The 18657-nt window shown below is 37.6% G+C and overlaps 2 protein-coding genes across 3 annotated transcripts in view; both read right to left on the bottom strand.

The window, feature by feature from the left end:
- Positions 1–217: 217 nt before the first annotated feature.
- Positions 218–17542, bottom strand: sfxn1 (sideroflexin 1). Of its 2 annotated transcripts, none has more exons than XM_083547172.1 (11): positions 17254–17542; positions 7824–7988; positions 7560–7730; positions 4699–4797; positions 4037–4112; positions 3111–3196; positions 2902–3029; positions 2706–2755; positions 2490–2539; positions 2349–2396; positions 218–325 (listed from the first exon to the last, which is right to left on the bottom strand). In XM_083547172.1, exons 2-11 carry the CDS (start codon positions 7985–7987, stop codon positions 229–231), a joined length of 969 nt encoding a protein of 322 aa, XP_083403298.1. In that variant the 5' UTR covers position 7988; positions 17254–17542; the 3' UTR covers positions 218–228. The 2 variants fall into 2 exon arrangements, with proteins under 2 accessions (XP_083403298.1, XP_083403297.1); XM_083547171.1 differs by having other exon boundaries at positions 7824–7992; positions 17254–17438.
- A 638-nt stretch (positions 17543–18180) lies between these two features.
- LOC310729111 (uncharacterized protein) overlaps positions 18181–18657 on the bottom strand; it is a 239346-nt gene continuing 238869 nt past the window's right edge. The window contains exon 3 of the mRNA XM_083547147.1: positions 18181–18482. Coding sequence (XP_083403273.1) covers positions 18467–18482 — 16 coding nt within the window. The 3' untranslated portion in view covers positions 18181–18466. The remainder of the gene's footprint in view (positions 18483–18657) is intronic.

Genomic DNA, 18657 nt, shown 5'->3' with positions numbered 1-18657 from the left:
AGTCTTTTCCTAACACTAGCACAGACCGGCACCATCCAGAATATTCTCCTGATTAAAAACTCATCACTGGGAACGACATCTTACAAAACAGCTGAGTCGGGATGTGTTTGAGGAGAGACGGAGGAACTTTGGCACGTTGTGAAGACACGATGAGATGATGGGGTGTGGGGGAAGGGGGGTGTGGGGGGGTGGGATGGTCATGTTGAGAGGGGATAAGTTTTTCTCTTCTCATAATCCTTTGTTAAAGTAAACCCTCTCCACTCCCGCGTGACTCGAACGGATCTTCTCCTGCAGCTCAGGCTCCAGACGGCTCACGGCCATCGAGCTACACACACACACACACACACACACACACACACACACACACACACACACACACACACACACACACACACTAAATTCAACTGTATATTTTGAGATGGTGTGAAAGATTAGTAGTGTATGTGAGTATTGTTACTTTCTCTGACTCTTAGTGGAAATGAATTATTTTATTCTTGATGAATTATATTTTTATTTTTATTATAAAATTTATTTCAATTTCATTTACATTCACTGCTGCTGATCACTAACACTAAATAGTTTCTGATTCAGACACACGGGGGATTGTGTGGATTTCAGAAAAAGATAAAGAAGAGGAGGAAGACAGAAGGTAGAAGATGAAGAAGAAGAGGAGAAAAAGCTTCTAAAAGAAGACAAAGAGTCAGGAGAGGAAGTAGCAGAAAAATAAGGAGATGAGGAAGAGGAAAGGGTAGAAGAAGAAGAAGAAGAAGAAGAAGAAGAAGAAGAAGAAGAAGAAGAAGAAGAAGGACAGTTAGAAGATTAAAAAAAGAAGGAGAAGTAAAAAAAGAAAAGACAAAGTAGAAGAAGAAGAATCAATGATAAAAAAGAAGTAGTAGTAGAGGGAAAAAGTAGAAGATGAAAAATAAATTATAGATGAAAAATGAAAGAAGATAAAGTGGAAGAGGAAAAGGTGAAAGATGAAAAAGAAAGAGAATAGAAAGAAGAAAAAGAAGACAAAAAGGTTGAAAGGTAGAAGAAGAGGAAGATGATAATGAGAAAGAAGAAGAAAATATAGATGATAAAAAAAGAGAAGTGAAAGTAGATAAAGAAGACAAAAAGTAGAAAAAGAAAAAGACGAAGAGGAAAAGGTAGAAGAAGAAGAAGAAGAAAAGGTGGAAGTTGAAAAAAAGAAGTAGTAAATATAGATGATAAAAAAGAGAAGACGGAAAGGTAGAAGAAGAAGATGAAGAAGTAGTAGAAGAAGAAGAAGATGAAGAATAAAAAGAAAGAAGAAGATGAAGAAGTAGAAGAAGAAGAATGAAAGGAAGAAGAAGATGAAGAAGAAGAAGAAGGAGATGAAGAATGAAAGGAAGAAGAAGAAGATGAAGAAGAAGAAGAAGATGAAGAATGAAAATAAAGAAGAAGAAAAAGAAGAAGATGAAAAAGAAGAAGATGAAGAAGAAGGAGAATGAAAGGAAGAAGAAGAAGAAGAAGAAGAAGAAGATGAAGAATGAAAAGAAAGAAGAAGAAGAAGAAGAAGAGATGAAGAAGAAGAAGAAGAAGAAGGAGAAGAAGAAGATGAAGAAGAAGATGAAGGAGAAGAAGAAGAAGAATGAGAATGAAAGGAAGAAAAAGAAGAAGAAGAAGGAGAATGAAAGAAAGAAGAAGAAGAAGAAGGAGAATGAAAGAAAGAAGAAGAAGAAGAAGAAGAAGAAGATGAAGAAGGAGAAGAAGATGAAGAAGAAGAAGAAGGAGAAGATGAAGAAGAAGATGAAGAAGAAGGTGAATGAAAGGAAGAAGAAGAAGAAGAACAAGAAGAAGGAGAAGAAGAAGGAGTGAAGCCACTTGCATGTAAAAATGTAAAGCTGTTTTATATTTCTTTTTGTTTAACAATTGGATTTTGTTTATATGGATTTCAAAAGAAATATAGTTTTATTCATGAGTCTATACGTAAAATTAAATTATTAAAGTAAATTTGGTAAATTTCTGTGACATTAAACAATTATCAATTCTAATACATTCATATTAATTATAAATTAAACTTAATAAAACCTGTTTGGATGTTTACTGTATAGTGTTAATAATAAATACAGTAAATATTTTTGTTTAATTTAAACCGTACTATTATTTATGTAATATTAATTTAATAATTAATAACCGTATTATTTATTTGTTTACAATAATCATCACAAAAAATGTCTGTGTTCATATTATTATGATTATTTTTTATCATTAAGTAATCATTTTAATTTATTATAATTTTTTTAAATCTTTTTTATTATTATTTTTTTTCCCCAGAGGGTTTTATTGTGAAGCAGTAAGTCAGCAGTCTGTTTTTTTCCTCTTACCTCTTCTGTGGGAAGAGTGCACAGCACAGCGGAGTCGCAAACACCAAGCTGGGCGGGAAAAAAAAAGTTTGCAGAGGTCACAAAGGTCACAAACGAAGGCCATGTTTAAATACACCACCAATTGATGTCGCTGCAACTCACCAGAATCCCACCAGGCCGACCTGAATGGGCGCACTCATCCACGGGAACCTCTGAAAGGACCAAGAACACAAAAAAGAACCCGGCCATCAGGAGCAGATCTTCTATAGGGGCTATTGTGTGGGGTAGTGTAGGGACTGAAGACTGAGCATGCTCAGATCGAACATGTGAAAGACTCCTACAGTCAGTGTGGTTAAAATGAAAATAAATCAGACCTACCTTCAGGAAAGCTTTTTTCTCCAGGGAGTTCATTAAAAAAGGTGGAATTGCTAAAAAAAAAAAAATTTAAATAGAAGAACATCCATTAGCAATAATAAAACAACAATATCTCAGCTCGAAACTTCAACCCACAAAGAGCCTCAGTCCCAAATCTTGGCCCACAAGGACCTTGTAGTGGTAAGCGGTGAACACAAACCCATTCCAGGAGAGGCCATGAGGATCCTGGAGATCACCACTTGTGAAATTGCCTGCTGCGCCGCTTTCGAAGACTCTCCTAACCGATTGCCGTTCTCATCCATCACCGGAATGCCGTGCTTTAGCTCCCTGGGTGAAACACAACACAGAGTCAGGACTCTCATTCACATGGCTGTTTGGTGTTTTGAAAGCCATAGAGGACATGCTTACCTCTGCCTCATCAGTGGAATGTTGATACAGTTGGCAGCTGCTACAGCGGCGAACGGCACAAAGCGTCCTAGAAGTGGAGACACGTGCTGGAGAAAAGAATATCACGGAATTAACAGCTGGACTGAGTAAAAATGTATATACACACTCGTGTATATATATACATATATATACATATATATATATATATATATATAGGTAGAAGACAAAAGGTAGAAGAAGAAGAGGAAGATTTAGAGGAAGAGGGAAAGGTAGAAGATGAAAGAGAAGAAGGAGAAATAATAGAACTAGAAATGATGTATAGAATGTTGAAATGATAAAAATTCTTATTCAACATATAATTAATAATTATAAAATGAAGTAAAATATGAATACAGTACAGTAAGTAAAGAATGCGGTGATGTGTATCTTTAACTCCGCCTCTTTTTTGTCATCGGACACTTCAACCAATAAACAAGCAGAGAAACTACACATAGGTACTGTACTGACTGTGTACTGTATAGTACATGTACTCACTATAAATGTGATACAGTGTAGTGTAATTTACTCACTGAAGTTTATAAATCTTCTTGAAATGTGGAATTTTCATAAACTCAAAAGTTCTGGTTTGACTTGTTTCTATTTCATTCAAAAAATCTCTAGTTTATATGATACCAAATTCAAGAAACCTAAATAGTTTTCTGTGGCCTTAAATTAAAGTCTGTATTTGTAACTCAGCTTTAGGTGAAATGAATGAAACACACACACACACACACACACACACACACACACACACACACACACACACACACACACACACACACACACACACACACACACACACACACACAAATTACAGCATGTAAGCACTTGTGCAAAACCAGCCTGCTCTTACACCAGCCCTTGATCCTACCTCATATGATTTTAGAAACATTGCTGAAGAACGGTACCTTCGCTAGCGAGTTGAGACCCAAAGCCGTGACCACAGCTCCTGTCGTAGCCGATACGTACGCCGTGCCGAGCTGACTGAACATGAGGGAGACAGATTACAATTATTAATAAGATCAAATGCCTCTCGAAAGATACACTGTATGGACAAAAGGTATCAGAAACATGACTTTTGCAGCTATATGTGGTTCTTTCACAAACTGTTACCACAAAGTTGGAGGCACACGGTCCTATAGGATGGTGTTGGATGCAGGAGCATCCAACACCATCCTATAGGACCGTGTTGGATGCAGGAGCATGAAATTTTGCCTTCACTTGAAATAGGAGACCCAAACACAAAGATACTCTTTACATGGGTTGGAGTAGGAGATCTTGAGTTGCCTGCTATAGATCTCTGACCTCAACCCTAATGAACACCTATGGGATTAATTGGAACATCAGCACCTGACATTACTACTGTCCTTGGTGCTGAACGAATCTCCACATACAGTATCTCCAAACTGCCCTCCAAAATCTACTGGAACATCTACCCAGAAGAGTGAAGGATATATAACAGAAAATGTGGAATGGGATGTTTAAACAGCACACACTAATTTTATGGTCAGGTGTCCACAGATTCTTGTCCATATTGTGAATTAGAGGATTTACTGTAACAGTTACTCACTTGACTGTAATGGGAGCGTCACCACTGCGGTTGGTGTAGTTGACTATTGCATTGAAGGATTGATTGATCCACTGCCAGAACAGCACTGCAGGGGTCGTCCTGGTGATGGACCCAAAGAAAAAAAGAAAGAAAGAATAAAAAAAAAATATTGACTCAGCATAAGTATTATATAACCACCACTAAATACAAGTTCATAGTACAGGGATTATTCAGGGTAACGAGTGGTAGAATATACAGTATGGGCTGCAAACATACACTTACTGGCCACATTAATAGAAATACCTCCACCTCTGCTGATATAAACAACTGGATTTTTAATTAAAATCAATACAATCATGTAGCAGCAGGGAAATGCATAAAGTCATGCATTTACGTTCAGGAATTTACATAGCATTTAATGCCAAAATGCAAAATTATTATCTTATGGTTAATGGTGACACATTGGATGGTTCAGAAATGCAAGAAAACAACAACAAAAAAAAGCATCCAGTAAACAGCAGTTCTAAGGATTGGAAATGCCTTAGTGATATGAGAGATCATTGGTTCAGAGGTAATACCAAAGATCATGGTATATTAAACAACCACTCTGTACACCTACGGTCAGCAGAAAAGCATCTCAAAATGCACAACATGCTGAAAGACTAAATCAGGTTTCTTTCCTCAGTTTTTTTTTCTTGCCAGTTTTACGTGTGTGCAACCTCATATTTACTCCTACAGGAAACAGGACGTGCATCAATAGAGCTTGGGAACTAGGACCAAATAAAAAAATATGTTCAATATTTTTAAGGGATACTGTATATATATATATTTATTTATTTATTTTTTTTACATATTTTTTTTACATATTTTTGAAAGACAAAACAAATAATTGTATGAAATTTTGATGCACAAACAAGTGATCACACTGTACATAATCAGTTCCTAAAGTAGGTCACTGCAAACATTTTTTCCAGAGTAAACTCGGGATTGAAGCAGAATCCGATTCCAAACAAGTGAGACAAAAGTCTATGGTTTTTGCTCAATTTCCAACACTTGATATCTTAAGAATTTCCAATTTTCCTAATGCAAGAAAAATGATTGTGCCAAAATAAGTATTAGTTTTTATTTTGTATTAACTTTCTTTTTAAAATATTTTTTATTTTAAATTAGTGTATAATACTGTAGTTTTAGTTAAAAAAGGTCTTATTTTATATTAGTTTTAAAAAGTATTTATTTAATATTGTTTTTTAATTATATTATTTTATAATAGTTAAAAAAAAAAAAAATTATTTTATTTTATTTTTTTAGTTTTACTATTAGTAATAGTTTTTCAATTGCATAGATCTTTCCCACCTGTATTACGCAACATAAAAGCAAACAAAAAACTGCAAGTTCAGATGCATTGCATATTATTAATATCATGCACTCATATTCTAATAAATGTCATTTTGCTGTATTTTAGACTTTTAGGCTTGTTAGTCCTTTGGAGACATGGAGATGCTAATGTGTTACAATACATGTGCAATGGGAGAGACACAAAAAGCAGCAGGACGTTAAAGTATACACACATCCAACAGACTGGAAAAACTTGATGTCCAGAGAAAAGAGAAGTTCAGGCCTATTTTTCCCTCCACACTGTACATCATGTATCATCTCTATACAATTATAACTGTTTATAATTATAAATTCATTATATCCAATACTACCTGTATATACACTATGTGTTATCTTGGTACAAATATCATTCTCTCTTTTATATATAATTTTATATGTCATGATTGTCATGAGTTAACTCGTGACTAATCGCAACTAAATTGCACATTTTTATCTGTTCTAAATTTCTTCTTCTTCTTCTTCTTTCGGCTGCTCCTGTTTGGAGTCACCACAGCGGATCATCTGTCTCCATACCCCCTGTTCTCTACATCTGCCTCTTTCAAACCAACTACTTGCATGTCTAACCCTAACCCTCACCACATCCATAAACCTCCTCCTTGGCCTTCCTCTTTTCCTTCTTCCTGGCTGAACAAATTCTAAATATTTTTATTCACACAGATTTTCAATGACAATAAAGTCCATCCATCCATCCATCCATCCATCCATCCATCCATCCATCCATCCATCCATCCATCCATCCATCCATCCATCCATCCATCCATCCATCCATCCATCCATCCATCCATCCATCCATCCATCCATCCATCCATCCATCCATTAACCCAACCCACCCACCCAACCATCCATCCATCCATCCATCCCAACCATCCATCCATTAACCCCATCTTCCCACCCACCCACTAATCAACCCACCCATCCTTCCCATCCATCCATCCATCCATCCATCCATCCATCCCAACCATCCATCCTTTAACCCCATCTTCCCACCCACCCACCCACTAATCGACCCACCCACCCACTAATCAACCCATCCATCCATCCATCCATCCATCCATCCATCCATCCATCCATCCATCCATCCATCCATCCATCTAGTTTGCCTGCTATCTATCTAATAAATGCTAAACTGTGTATTGTACTGAAGTATTTCCATTAAGGAAGACTTTTACTTTAACTTCACTACAACTCAAAGTCAAATATCGTAGTTTTTACTCAACTACAGGTCCCTATTTATTTATTAGTGGATAAAAACTGGTCAAGCACAAAGCAATCCACCAATCAGGGTAGAGCAGAAAGGACCATCTGCATAATATATAGTAGAATATGTACATTATTGTGTTATCCGTAAAATCATTGTCTGTGGTGCAACAAAGATTGGGGAGAGCTGCCCTGTTCCCAATATCTCTTAGGGTATTTAGCAGACCTTTTAAACTCGACACCACTGCTCGGGATTCATTTTCTCAGTTGCTCATTTTGGTTCTTCTTACCTGTAGAAGGTCATCATGCAACCGGTGATGGTCATATTCATGGGCACCTGAGCAGACATGCGGCCAATCAGCAGCATCTTCTCACCCGTGTCTGGGTGGAACGCAGAGTCAAAAATGTATTTGGCCCTCCAGAGCTCATCTTCTGTCAGACCTGGAGTCACCACGCCCTGTCTGGGAGGAAAAATTCGAGGGAAAAAAAAGTTCAAATGTACACAAAATGAATGATGATGACTGATGATGTGCACAAGTTGTCCTCGGAGGTACCTGTAATCCTGAATGATCCGGCGCGCTTTCTCCAGCTGCTCGTTAGACAGCAGAACGTTGCGGGGGTCCGTGACGGTAAAGAAATGTTTGGCTCTGCCCACAAACGTCCCCTGGTCCCAACGAGGCTCTTTGATGTTAATCCCGGTGGAGAGCTCTGCCGCCATGCTGCCTACAGAGAAACAGAAGTGTGAGAGAAGCTCTGCTGTACTCGCATCTCGAGGAAGAAGGGCAGGTTAAACTCGTTCCAGGTCTCCGTAATGAAAAGCCTTGAGGCCGCAAAGCTAAAAAGCCCCTGACACCTAACAAACCTCATGATGTGAGTCTTTCTCAATCAACCTAGATGTCAACTGTCTGTGTCCTAAAATAACAGCAATAAAATGCACAGCCATGCATTTATTTATTTTTTTATTGCTTTTTTTGCCTGGATTAGAAGTCCCGAATCAGCACATAGTGTTGCTATAGAAACTGCTGAGCTGCCGGTCTGAAATCAGGCTGCTCGCTTCTCTCTTATCTGAAGTGCTCCTGTGTCGGGAGAATTAACGATAGAAACGTTCTTCTGGAATCACTAATAAACCAATAAAATGTCCTGTGAGGAAGAAACACACTACTGGTATGAATGGTATAAAAATTTAACTAAAACCGTCTCGACAGCTAAATGGTGTTACTCTGTACTCTGTCGGTGTTACTCATACTCTGTAATAAAAAAAATAATAAATAAATATTTTCAAAGGTTAGGGGCAAAGTCTTCTATTGACTCATGCTACTGGAGTAAGAGTTTGACCTGCCTTGAGCGAAGTGCTGCACATGGGATATACTGATTTAGGAGGCCAGTAAAAAGCTAAAATTAGGACAGGGCCGTGTGCTCGGACTCTCTTTTACAAGTTTTAAATTAAGCGTTGAAAGAGAGAAAGCAAACCAGCCAGCAAAACACATTAAATACTCGCAAGCATATGTCTCACGTTTCGCAGATGGTAAGCAGAATTAGAAAAAGTAAAAAAAAATATTCTACTTAAGTAAAAGTACTGTTACTTTAATTAAATGTTTCTTACGTACAAGTAAAGTTACCCGTCTAAAAATCTAAAAATGTTAAAGTTGAAAGTAAATTTGATCATAGTTTAATTTTATTTAGTTACATTTAATTCTAGCATAGTTCGAAAGGGACGAGAACATTTTTAGCTCAAACTAGTTGTTTTTAATTGAAGGAACACCTTTACTAATGAAAGTGCAATAACAAAAAAAACACTACAGTCCATGACTTGGGTCTAATGTGAGTTACGCACTTTGGCAGAAAAAAGAAAATCTCTCGTTATAATGTAATTTATTATAATGAGAGAAATTGCAAATGCAGATTCAGAATTCCGACACTTCCGATTCAACGGCATTTTGCTTTTTCCAGTCTGCATCACTGGAGTCTTGTCTGTCTTCATCTTTTTTCCTTTTCCAGTGCAGTAGTTCAATCAGTGCGGTAGTTTGTTATCTATTAATTACTCAGTATCGGATATGATTTAAAATGTAGCGAAGTACAGCACTTCAAGCAAAACATGCTGAAGTAAAATTACAGATTTTAAAAACTATACCAAAAAAAAAATTCTCAATTACAGTAATGTGAGTAAATGTAATTAGTTACTTTCCACCGTTGATGGTAAAACATGATCATTAGCAGTTGTAGTTACTTTAGTCAAGTCGAGTAGCTTTTATTGCCTTGTCAGCCACATACAGCTGGAACGGTACACAGGAAATTAAACCGACGTTCCTCAAAAGTGCTTCAAGATGCTACATAACACAGCATAGATACACAATGCAACACAAATTTAACTAAGACTAAACACATATAGTTAGGGCTGCAACAAATGATTGATTATAATCGATAATGAAATTCGTCGTTATTGATTATTGGGGCTGTCAAGGTTCGGTTCCGTGTGGCGGCAAGAGAACACAGCTGGCCGCGAATAGAGCGAACAGTACAGAGTCAACCGGAAGCAGGAAAAAACGTCCGTCTCAAGTCGTCCAAGGCATGGGAGCTTTTAATATTAAACACAAGGCAACGGGACGCAACATTTTATATTAAACGCAACAAAGAAAACTGTAACTGGAAGTGATGCAAAGTGGAGCATGTGTGGGATGGAAGTAGCACAGTGATGCACGAGCACGTGAAATTAAAACACACCGGTGTCACGGATGAAGGCAGAACATCAGCATGGTGAGTAAAAAACTGTAGAATCGTCAGCATTTGAAAATGGTACAGTTTAATGAAGTGTTATTGTGTGAACTGTTTGTAACAGGAAAGTCGCACTGGATCTGTTCTGTCGTGACTCGCGAGCATCAGCTTGCGCGATCGTGATGGCAAACAAATACTAAATCTAAAAACAGCAAAAAACAGCAGTAAACGACCACAATTTTAGTCAATGTTGTGGTTTTTAGCTAAAAATTCTGCATTTGTACACCAATGCAAATGTTTTTCTTTTTTTGTATATCAAACCTGCTAGCTTACTGCATCTCTCCGTTTCATTCTATTATTATAGCATTTATCTATTACAACAGTAACTTCTGTTTTCAAACGTGATTTACTGCGGCTTTATACGTTCACATGCTTGTTTTCAAAGTTTATTTCAATATATTCTAAATGCTTATATCTTTACAACAGAACAAAATATATGCGTATTTTTTAAACAAAAATGGTCAAAACAATGTTTTATTATATTGACAATATAATTAAACGAATCAAACAATGTGTATTATATTTTATACTGATAATAGTAGTCAACTTGCCATCTGCAATTATCATTAAAAACAATACAAATGTTGATTTACACAAATTGCATACTCAAAATGCTGTTTTTGGTTTTTTTACAGGAGGAAACAACCCAGCATGAAGGAAATTGTTCAAGGAGAAATCCCCCATGCACTTCTCAACATGCAGCTACTGTACGCTTTCAAATATCTAAATTAAACATAGTAAAACATAATACAAATTCATAAATACCCTGAATGTAAAAAAAAAAAATAATAATAATTTTTTAATCCAATTCATCGAAAACCAATCGTCCGTTTAATCGATTATCAAAATAATGGTTAGTTGCGGCCCTACATATGGTGCAAACCAAAGAATCCGATAATAAACCAGGGTCAAGGGTTACACCTCAGCTTTCACAGAATATGCCGACTCAAATCCTCCATAGCAACGAAATATTTCTCCAGAAGGGTCTATATTAAAGAAACACTGAACTGTAGTTCTGAATTTTGGAAAGGAATTCCTGTCCCACTGAAACACATGAACCCAACGAACGCATGAAACGATTGTCTGGAAAATAGAAAGGAGCAATAAATAAATAAAATCAATCCTAAATCAATACAGAAATCTAGATTTCTGTTCACACATCGCAGACACAAATCTAACAGTAGTCAAGCGGCAGGACACAGCGGCATATAGAGAACGAGCACCGTCACAATATATTAATCATTAGTTGCTACAAGTAAACTCGTCTCTCCGGCAAGACTACGCGAGTGCAAAAATAGATCAGCCGAACTCCGGGTCACGTCCTAACACACGTCCTGAAGAAACCCAAGTCACTGCACAGCTGCTCAAGCACACAGCTCATTAACCCGTCATGTGCATGACGTTCTGGTGCTCAGGCAGTGAAAGCAAAATGCAGATTTATATAAAAAATATCTTATATAAATTTATAACATGATGGCTGGGTATTAGAAATTTCAGTTTCTGAAAAAGAGTTCTCAGGAGTTTCATCACGTCAAAACAAAACGTCCGAGCAAAAGACGGTAAACAAAGAAGAACTTCTATATACTGTATTTTATTTACAAGTGTTTGATTTCGATGACCAATATAATATACGGCTGAGGTCATAAATTGATACGACTTTTAATTAACAAAAAATATGGACAAAGGTATTTAGATACCTGACTTTTCCAGCTGTATGTGGTTCTCCTTCAAACTGTTACCACAAACCTGGAGCCACACAATTGTATAGGACGTCTTTAGATGTCACATTTCAATTTCCCCCCACATAAACTAGGAGCCCAAAACCTGTTCCAGCATGACAACATCTCTGTCCAAAAACCCAGCTCAATGAAGATAGGGTGTACATGGGTTGGAGTTGAAGATCTCCTGCTATAGATCTCTGACCTCAACCCTATTGAACACCATTGGGATGAATGTAAACGCTGACTGCACCCCAGACCTCCTTACCTCACCTACATCACGACATGACTTTACTAAAACCCTTGTGGCTGAATAAGCACAAATCTCCACAAGCACACTCCAAGATATTGTTGAACATCTTCCCAGAAGAGTGGAGGTTATTATGACAGGAAATGGTGTTTCAAAAAACACATACCAACCTTATAGATATCAAACTTCTGTCTAACAGAACAACTCATGTAAGAAAGAGAACAGGAGAGATGATGGTAGCAGACTGCCTCACGGTCATGGAGGTGAAAGTGAATGGTTTGGGGTTGAGGGTGAAAGTAATACTAAACCAATATGGCTACCATTCCATAATTCAACACCATGTAGTTCTATCTGGACTGCAGCACTTAAATCCTGTTGAACTGCTTTGGAGTGAACTGGATCACAAGGTCAGAAAGAAATCTCCAACAAGTGAAGAACAACTTCAAGTTCTACAAGATGCATGGCAAAGTATTTCAGCTGAATGTTTGGAGAAAAGAACTGTCCAGATGCCAAGAGTGTGTAAAGCTGTTAATCATGCTAAAGGGAGGATTTTTTCAATGAAGATAAAGTGGAACATCTGGACACATATATTTGTTTGGTCAAAGTGAATCTTCATACTGTCCAATACCTAGTTTGTTGCACGTGTCTCTCAAAAACAGTTGTGTTTACAACAATCCCCACCCTCTAAAAGTTTCAAATCCACAGAAACATTCACAATAAACAGGAAGTAACTGTAAGTTTGTTTTGGTTCTCACTAAGTAAAAAATGTCCACAACTTTTGCATCTTTAAAAGGTTCCTGAGCCGTAGACGAGCCACATATGACTTAGCAAGTACAGTGACTTTCAAGACGTATGTCACTAAAGGGTATTTAATGTGAGTTTAAGTCAAACTGTTTACAGATATTTCAAGAATTTCTGCATTAGAGCATAAATCACCCTAGAAGAAGTAGATTTAATGGGACTGGGCAACCCGGGTAAAGGATTAGGTTAACAGATTATAGAGTGTCTGTTTGAACTAGATTGCATTCATGTGCTTTTCATAAGCAAATTCCTCTCAGGAACATGCCCAGACTGGTTTCTTTGTCATAGTTCAGTTTTTTCTGTCAGAAAACCTCAGTAGCGTTCGGCTGTAACGCCAAATTCGTAATCCTTCCTTCATTTTCCTTCAAATGTGATACTGCAGCATTCAGGTTTGATGTACGACTTTATACAATCAATACAAATTCAATTTTTATACCACAGCACTGTTGGATTCTCATTATGTTTTAACCAGGTGGTGTTCATTCATTTTCTATAGCAGTATCCCATAAATACAGGTGACGACGTGACACAAAAAAATTATCCAAGAAAATTATAACAAAAATGTGTTGATCTGGTAAAGAATTTTATAAAAAATTATCTATCTATCTATCTATCTATCTATCTATCTATCTATCTATCTATCTATCTATCTATCTATCTATCTATCTATCTATCTATCTATCTATCTATCACAATTACACATTTTGAATAATTTTTTTGTGTCACGTTGTCACCTGTATTTATATATATCACGTCGTCATCTACCTATCTAATATATATACAGTACAGACCAAAGGTTTGGACACACCTTCTCATTCAAAGAGTTTTCTTTATTTTCATGACTATGAAAATTGTAGTCACACTGAAGGCATCAAGGGCTATTTGACCAAGAAGGAGAGTGATGGGGTGCTGCGCCAGATGACCTGGCCTCCATAGTCACCGGACCTGAACCCAAACTTTTTTTTCCAAACTTTTTTTAGTTTTTACAATTTCTCTTATATTATATATATATATATATATATATATAGATTATTATTATTATTATTATAAAAAAAAATATTCAAAATGTGTAATTGTTATAGATAGATAGATAGATAGATAGATAGATAGATAGATAGATAGATAGATAGATAGATAGATAGATAGATAGATAGATAGATAGATAGATAGATAGATAGATAGATAGATAGAAGGAGTCTCCAGTGTCAGTGCTTTGTAACAGTCTAAGGTAAAGCTGTAAGAGGTCTAAGCTTTCTGCTTGAATGAATTTTGTCTCTCAGTTTGAGAAGAGAGAAATGAGAAAAAAAGACACATTAGCCAGACATTTATAGCTGCTATAATGCAACTGATATCAGGAATGCTTTATCCAGAAATGTTTTGCAGTGATATATTTTTCAGGTAGAACGATAATAATTAGTTTGTCCTTCACCACTGATGCATTCACACCTGAAGCATGATTTAAGATTTAGAAAAAGATTGTATGTCTAGTTTGCATTAAAAACAAGTTTCTTGTTAAACCTTCCTTTACACGATATACCAGAGGTGCCCAAACGTTTTCCAATAAAAAAAAACAAAATCTAACTGTTTTTGTGCAAATTTTACAGAGAAAACCTAAAAAAGAAAAAATAGGTCATAAAAAAACCATTAACAGCTGTTTTGAACTGCTTTGGCTGACCTTTCCTCATGATATCCACCTTTAACTTGTCACATGTACCTTACAGAAGAGTGAAATTCTTTCTTCGCCTATCCCAGCGATGTTAGGAAGCTGTGGTTAGAGCACAGGGTCAGCCATGATCCCCAGAGCAGAGAAGCTTGAGGGCCACTGTACTGGGAAAACTTGAACTTCCTTCTAAACCTTCTAAACAGTAACCCAGAGTCTTAACCACAGAGCTTCTACTTGCTGTAGCTATAGAGTCGAATGAATGCAGCTACAGGGTGTAGTAGCATAACACAGTGCTAATGTGGAGGTTGTATCATATTGGCAATTTGGGTTTGATCCGTGGCCCAAATTGAGGTTTTTGGAGATTAAATAAATAAAGAAATAAATAAATAAAATACATGATCAAATGATGTTCATAAACAAGTTGTGTTCATCTAATCATTTATATGTTTAAATTTACAAGTAAAAACTAAAAAAAAAAAAGAAAGAAAGAGGCTTTTGCTTGTCACTTTTACACTACAGCACAGTGAAATTCTTTCTCCACAGTCCTCCGCTTGTCAGGAAGCATGGAACAGAGGACAGTGTCAGCCATAATTCAAGTTTATTTTTGCAGCGCTTTTCACAATGATCACTGTCGCAATAACACAGTCATAACACAGCACCCCTCAAGCAGAAAGGGTTAAGAGCCTTGCTCAGGGGCCCAACAGTCTCAGCTTGTCCACTGTCTGATATACAACCTTCTGATCAGTAACCCAGGGCCTTAACCTTTGAGCTTCCACTACCCATATATGGTATCACTATGGTTTTGAATGCCTCATCCTTGTCAGATCAGTGAGTCGTCCACCCCCAACCCCCAGTGAACGACCCGAGCAGCCGGAACTCATGCAAGACATGAACTATGACTAACATGAAGCGAATCCATATACGTACAAAGATTCCAGACTGAAAGGCAGACATGTTCTAAACAAATAATAATAATAACATGGGCTTAAATCAGTATTTGTTTCATTTCCACATCATATTTTGAGATTTTTAGCAGCAATAAGGAATGAAAAGAAAAAGACTGTCACACCTGAAACAGTTAACAGTGCAGTTTTAAAGCTTAATGTTGAGTGATCAGGTAAGTATTTCTGATATGTTACAATCAGTATAATATATGATAAATAATATGAGATGTGATACGATACAATATTGATGCAATATTTGATCTGGCATGTCATTATGACCACCTGCCTAATAATGTGTTGGTCCCCCTTTTGCCTAAACAGTCCCGACCCTGAACTTCTTCCGCAGATTGATCTACAGGAGCTCGTCTGTTAGATCGGACCACACGGCACACCCTCGAGCATCGATGATCCTCGGCCGCCCACGATCCTGTCACCGGTTCACCACTGTTCCTTCCTTGGAGCACTTTTAATAGATACTGACCACTGCAGACCAGGAACATCCCACATGAGCTGCAGTTTTGGAGATGCTCTGACCCAGTCGTCTAGACGTCAAAATTTGGTCCTTGTCAAACTCAAATCCTGACGCTCGTCCATTTCTCCTGCTTCCAACACGTCAACTTTGAGGACAAAACGTTCACATGCTGCCTAATAAATAAATCCCACCAATAAACAGGTGCCATGATGAAGAGATAATCAGTGTTCCTCACTTCACCTCTCATAATGTTATAATGTCATTGTTATTCCTGATCTGTGTGTGTTTATATATGATACATGATATATAATATATTATGAAATATATGATGCATAATATTGGTGCAGAATAGTGTAGGTTTATCAGTTTGTGTGCATGATATATATATATATATATATCTATATATATATATATATATATATATATATATATAATATGATATGATATGACAGGATATATGATATAAGGTGATAAAGATAGATAGATAGATAGATAGATAGATAGATAGATAGATAGATAGATAGATAGATAGATAGATATTTAATTTTAAATGACATTATTCAGTCGATGATTATTAGAGGAATGTGTACACACACACACACACACAGACACACACACACACACACACACACACACACACACACACACTACCGCAGGGATTTCATGCAAAATGAACTTTGATCACTGAAAACGTGCTGCGGCTCTGTTTTTTTGTTTGTTTTTTACACATTAACCCAGATATCGGTTCGGATCAGGATCGGTTCTGCCCGGATTGATCCCGTTACACAACATTCCCGACACCGCACTGTTACAGCAACATCATACTGTATAAAGAAGGAGGAAACCTACAAGCCGACGATAAGAGCGCTTCTGTATCTCTCCATCCCCCTCCTATAAACCAGCACACGACCAGTCCGGACTGGTTACACTGACATGCTCCTAAAAAAAACAGATGTGTGTGTGTGTGTGTGTGTGTGTGTGTGTGTGTGTGTGGACCATGATTGAATGATGCAACCGTCTCTGGAAAAAAAAAACGTTACCGCAACACTGCAAACCATCCAGATGTGGGTTTGATTTGAGCAGATGTTTGACAGCATGTAACATCTCTCACACACACTCACACATACATACAGAACACAAAGCTGATATCAGGGTTCAGGACCTCATTCATTCTAATCAACACAAAACGGAGCGCGCACGCACGCACGCGCACGCACGCGCACACAGCTGAAATCAAGGCTCTGTCATTCTGATCAACAGAAAACAATACACACACACACACACACACACACACACACACACACACACACACACACACACACACACACACACACACACACACAGTAAGTGTATAGGAGACTCACGCTGGTTCAGTCTCAGGTCAGTAGCTGAGATCTCAGAGCTCCACTCTCCCGGTGTTGAAGCTGATTTGGTGTTTGAACCAGGGAGCTGAAGCGCCCTCCATCGAGTTGTACCGCTACACTGTTACTCTACACTTCAAAGTAAAAGTCTTTCTTCTCTTTCTTTTTCTTTTCAATAAATAATGTAGGGTTTCATTTCCGAACATTACATCATTAACATCAGATTCACTTCTTTTGGTCACAAATGACTGCAGACAAAAGATACATTTTAACTGTAAAGCAGTGTTCTTTCTATCTATCTATCTATCTATCTATCTATCTATCTATCTATCTATCTATCTATCTATCTATCTATCTATCTATCTATCTATCTATCTATCTATCTATCTATCTATCTATCTATCTATCTATCTATCTACTGACTTTCATTCCCCTTCTCTTCAGCGCATACCTCCACCTCTCCAGGCTCTTCTCAACCTGCCCCCTACTCTCACCACAAATCACAATATCACCTGCAAACATCAAAGTCCACAGAGACTCCTGTCTGACCTCGTCCGTCAACCTGTCCATCACCACTGCAAACAGGAAAGGGCTCAGAGCCGGTCCTTGATGCAGTCCAACCTCCACCTTGAACCAATCTATCGTTTCTACTGCACACTTCACTGCTGTCACACTGTCCTCATACATGTCCTGCACCACCCTCACATACTTCTCTAACACACCAGACTTCCTCATACAATACCACAACTCCTCTCTCAGCACTGTCATACGCTTTCTCTAAATCCACAAACACACAATGCAACTCCTTCTGTCCTTCTCTATACTTCTCCATCAACATCCTCAAAGCAAATAATGTGTCTTGGCATGAAATCATACTGTTGCTCACAGATGGTCACCTCTTCTCTCAGCCCGGCTTTCACTACTCTTTCCCATAACTTCATGGTGTGACTGATCAACTTAATTCCCCTGTAGTTACTGCAGGTCTGCACATCTCCCTTATGCTTAAAGACCGGTAACAGCACACTCCTTCCCCATTCCTCAGGCATCCTCTCACCTTCCAAAATCTTGTTAAACAATCTGGTTAAAAACTACACTGCCATCTCTCCTAAACATCTCCATGCTCCATCTCACTTCCTCCTTACTAATCCTATCCACTTCCTGCTTCACCATCTCCACACCATCCAACCTTCTCTCTCTCTTTCATTTTCCTCATTCATCAGCTGCTCAAAAGACTCCCCCCATCTTCTCAACACACTCTCCTCATTAGTCAATACATTTCCATCACCATCCTTTATTGCTCTAACTAGTAGTACATCCTTCCCAGCTCAGTCCCTTTGCCTGCCCAATGGGTACAAATCCTTTTCTTCTTCCTTAGTGTCCAACTTCTCATACAGCTCCTCATATGCC

The sequence above is a fragment of the Silurus aristotelis genome (genome assembly GCF_946808225.1).
Source record: "Silurus aristotelis genome assembly, chromosome: 7".
In the NCBI taxonomy this organism is placed as follows: domain Eukaryota; kingdom Metazoa; phylum Chordata; class Actinopteri; order Siluriformes; family Siluridae; genus Silurus; species Silurus aristotelis.
This window is presented reverse-complemented; position numbering and strand designations above follow the sequence as displayed.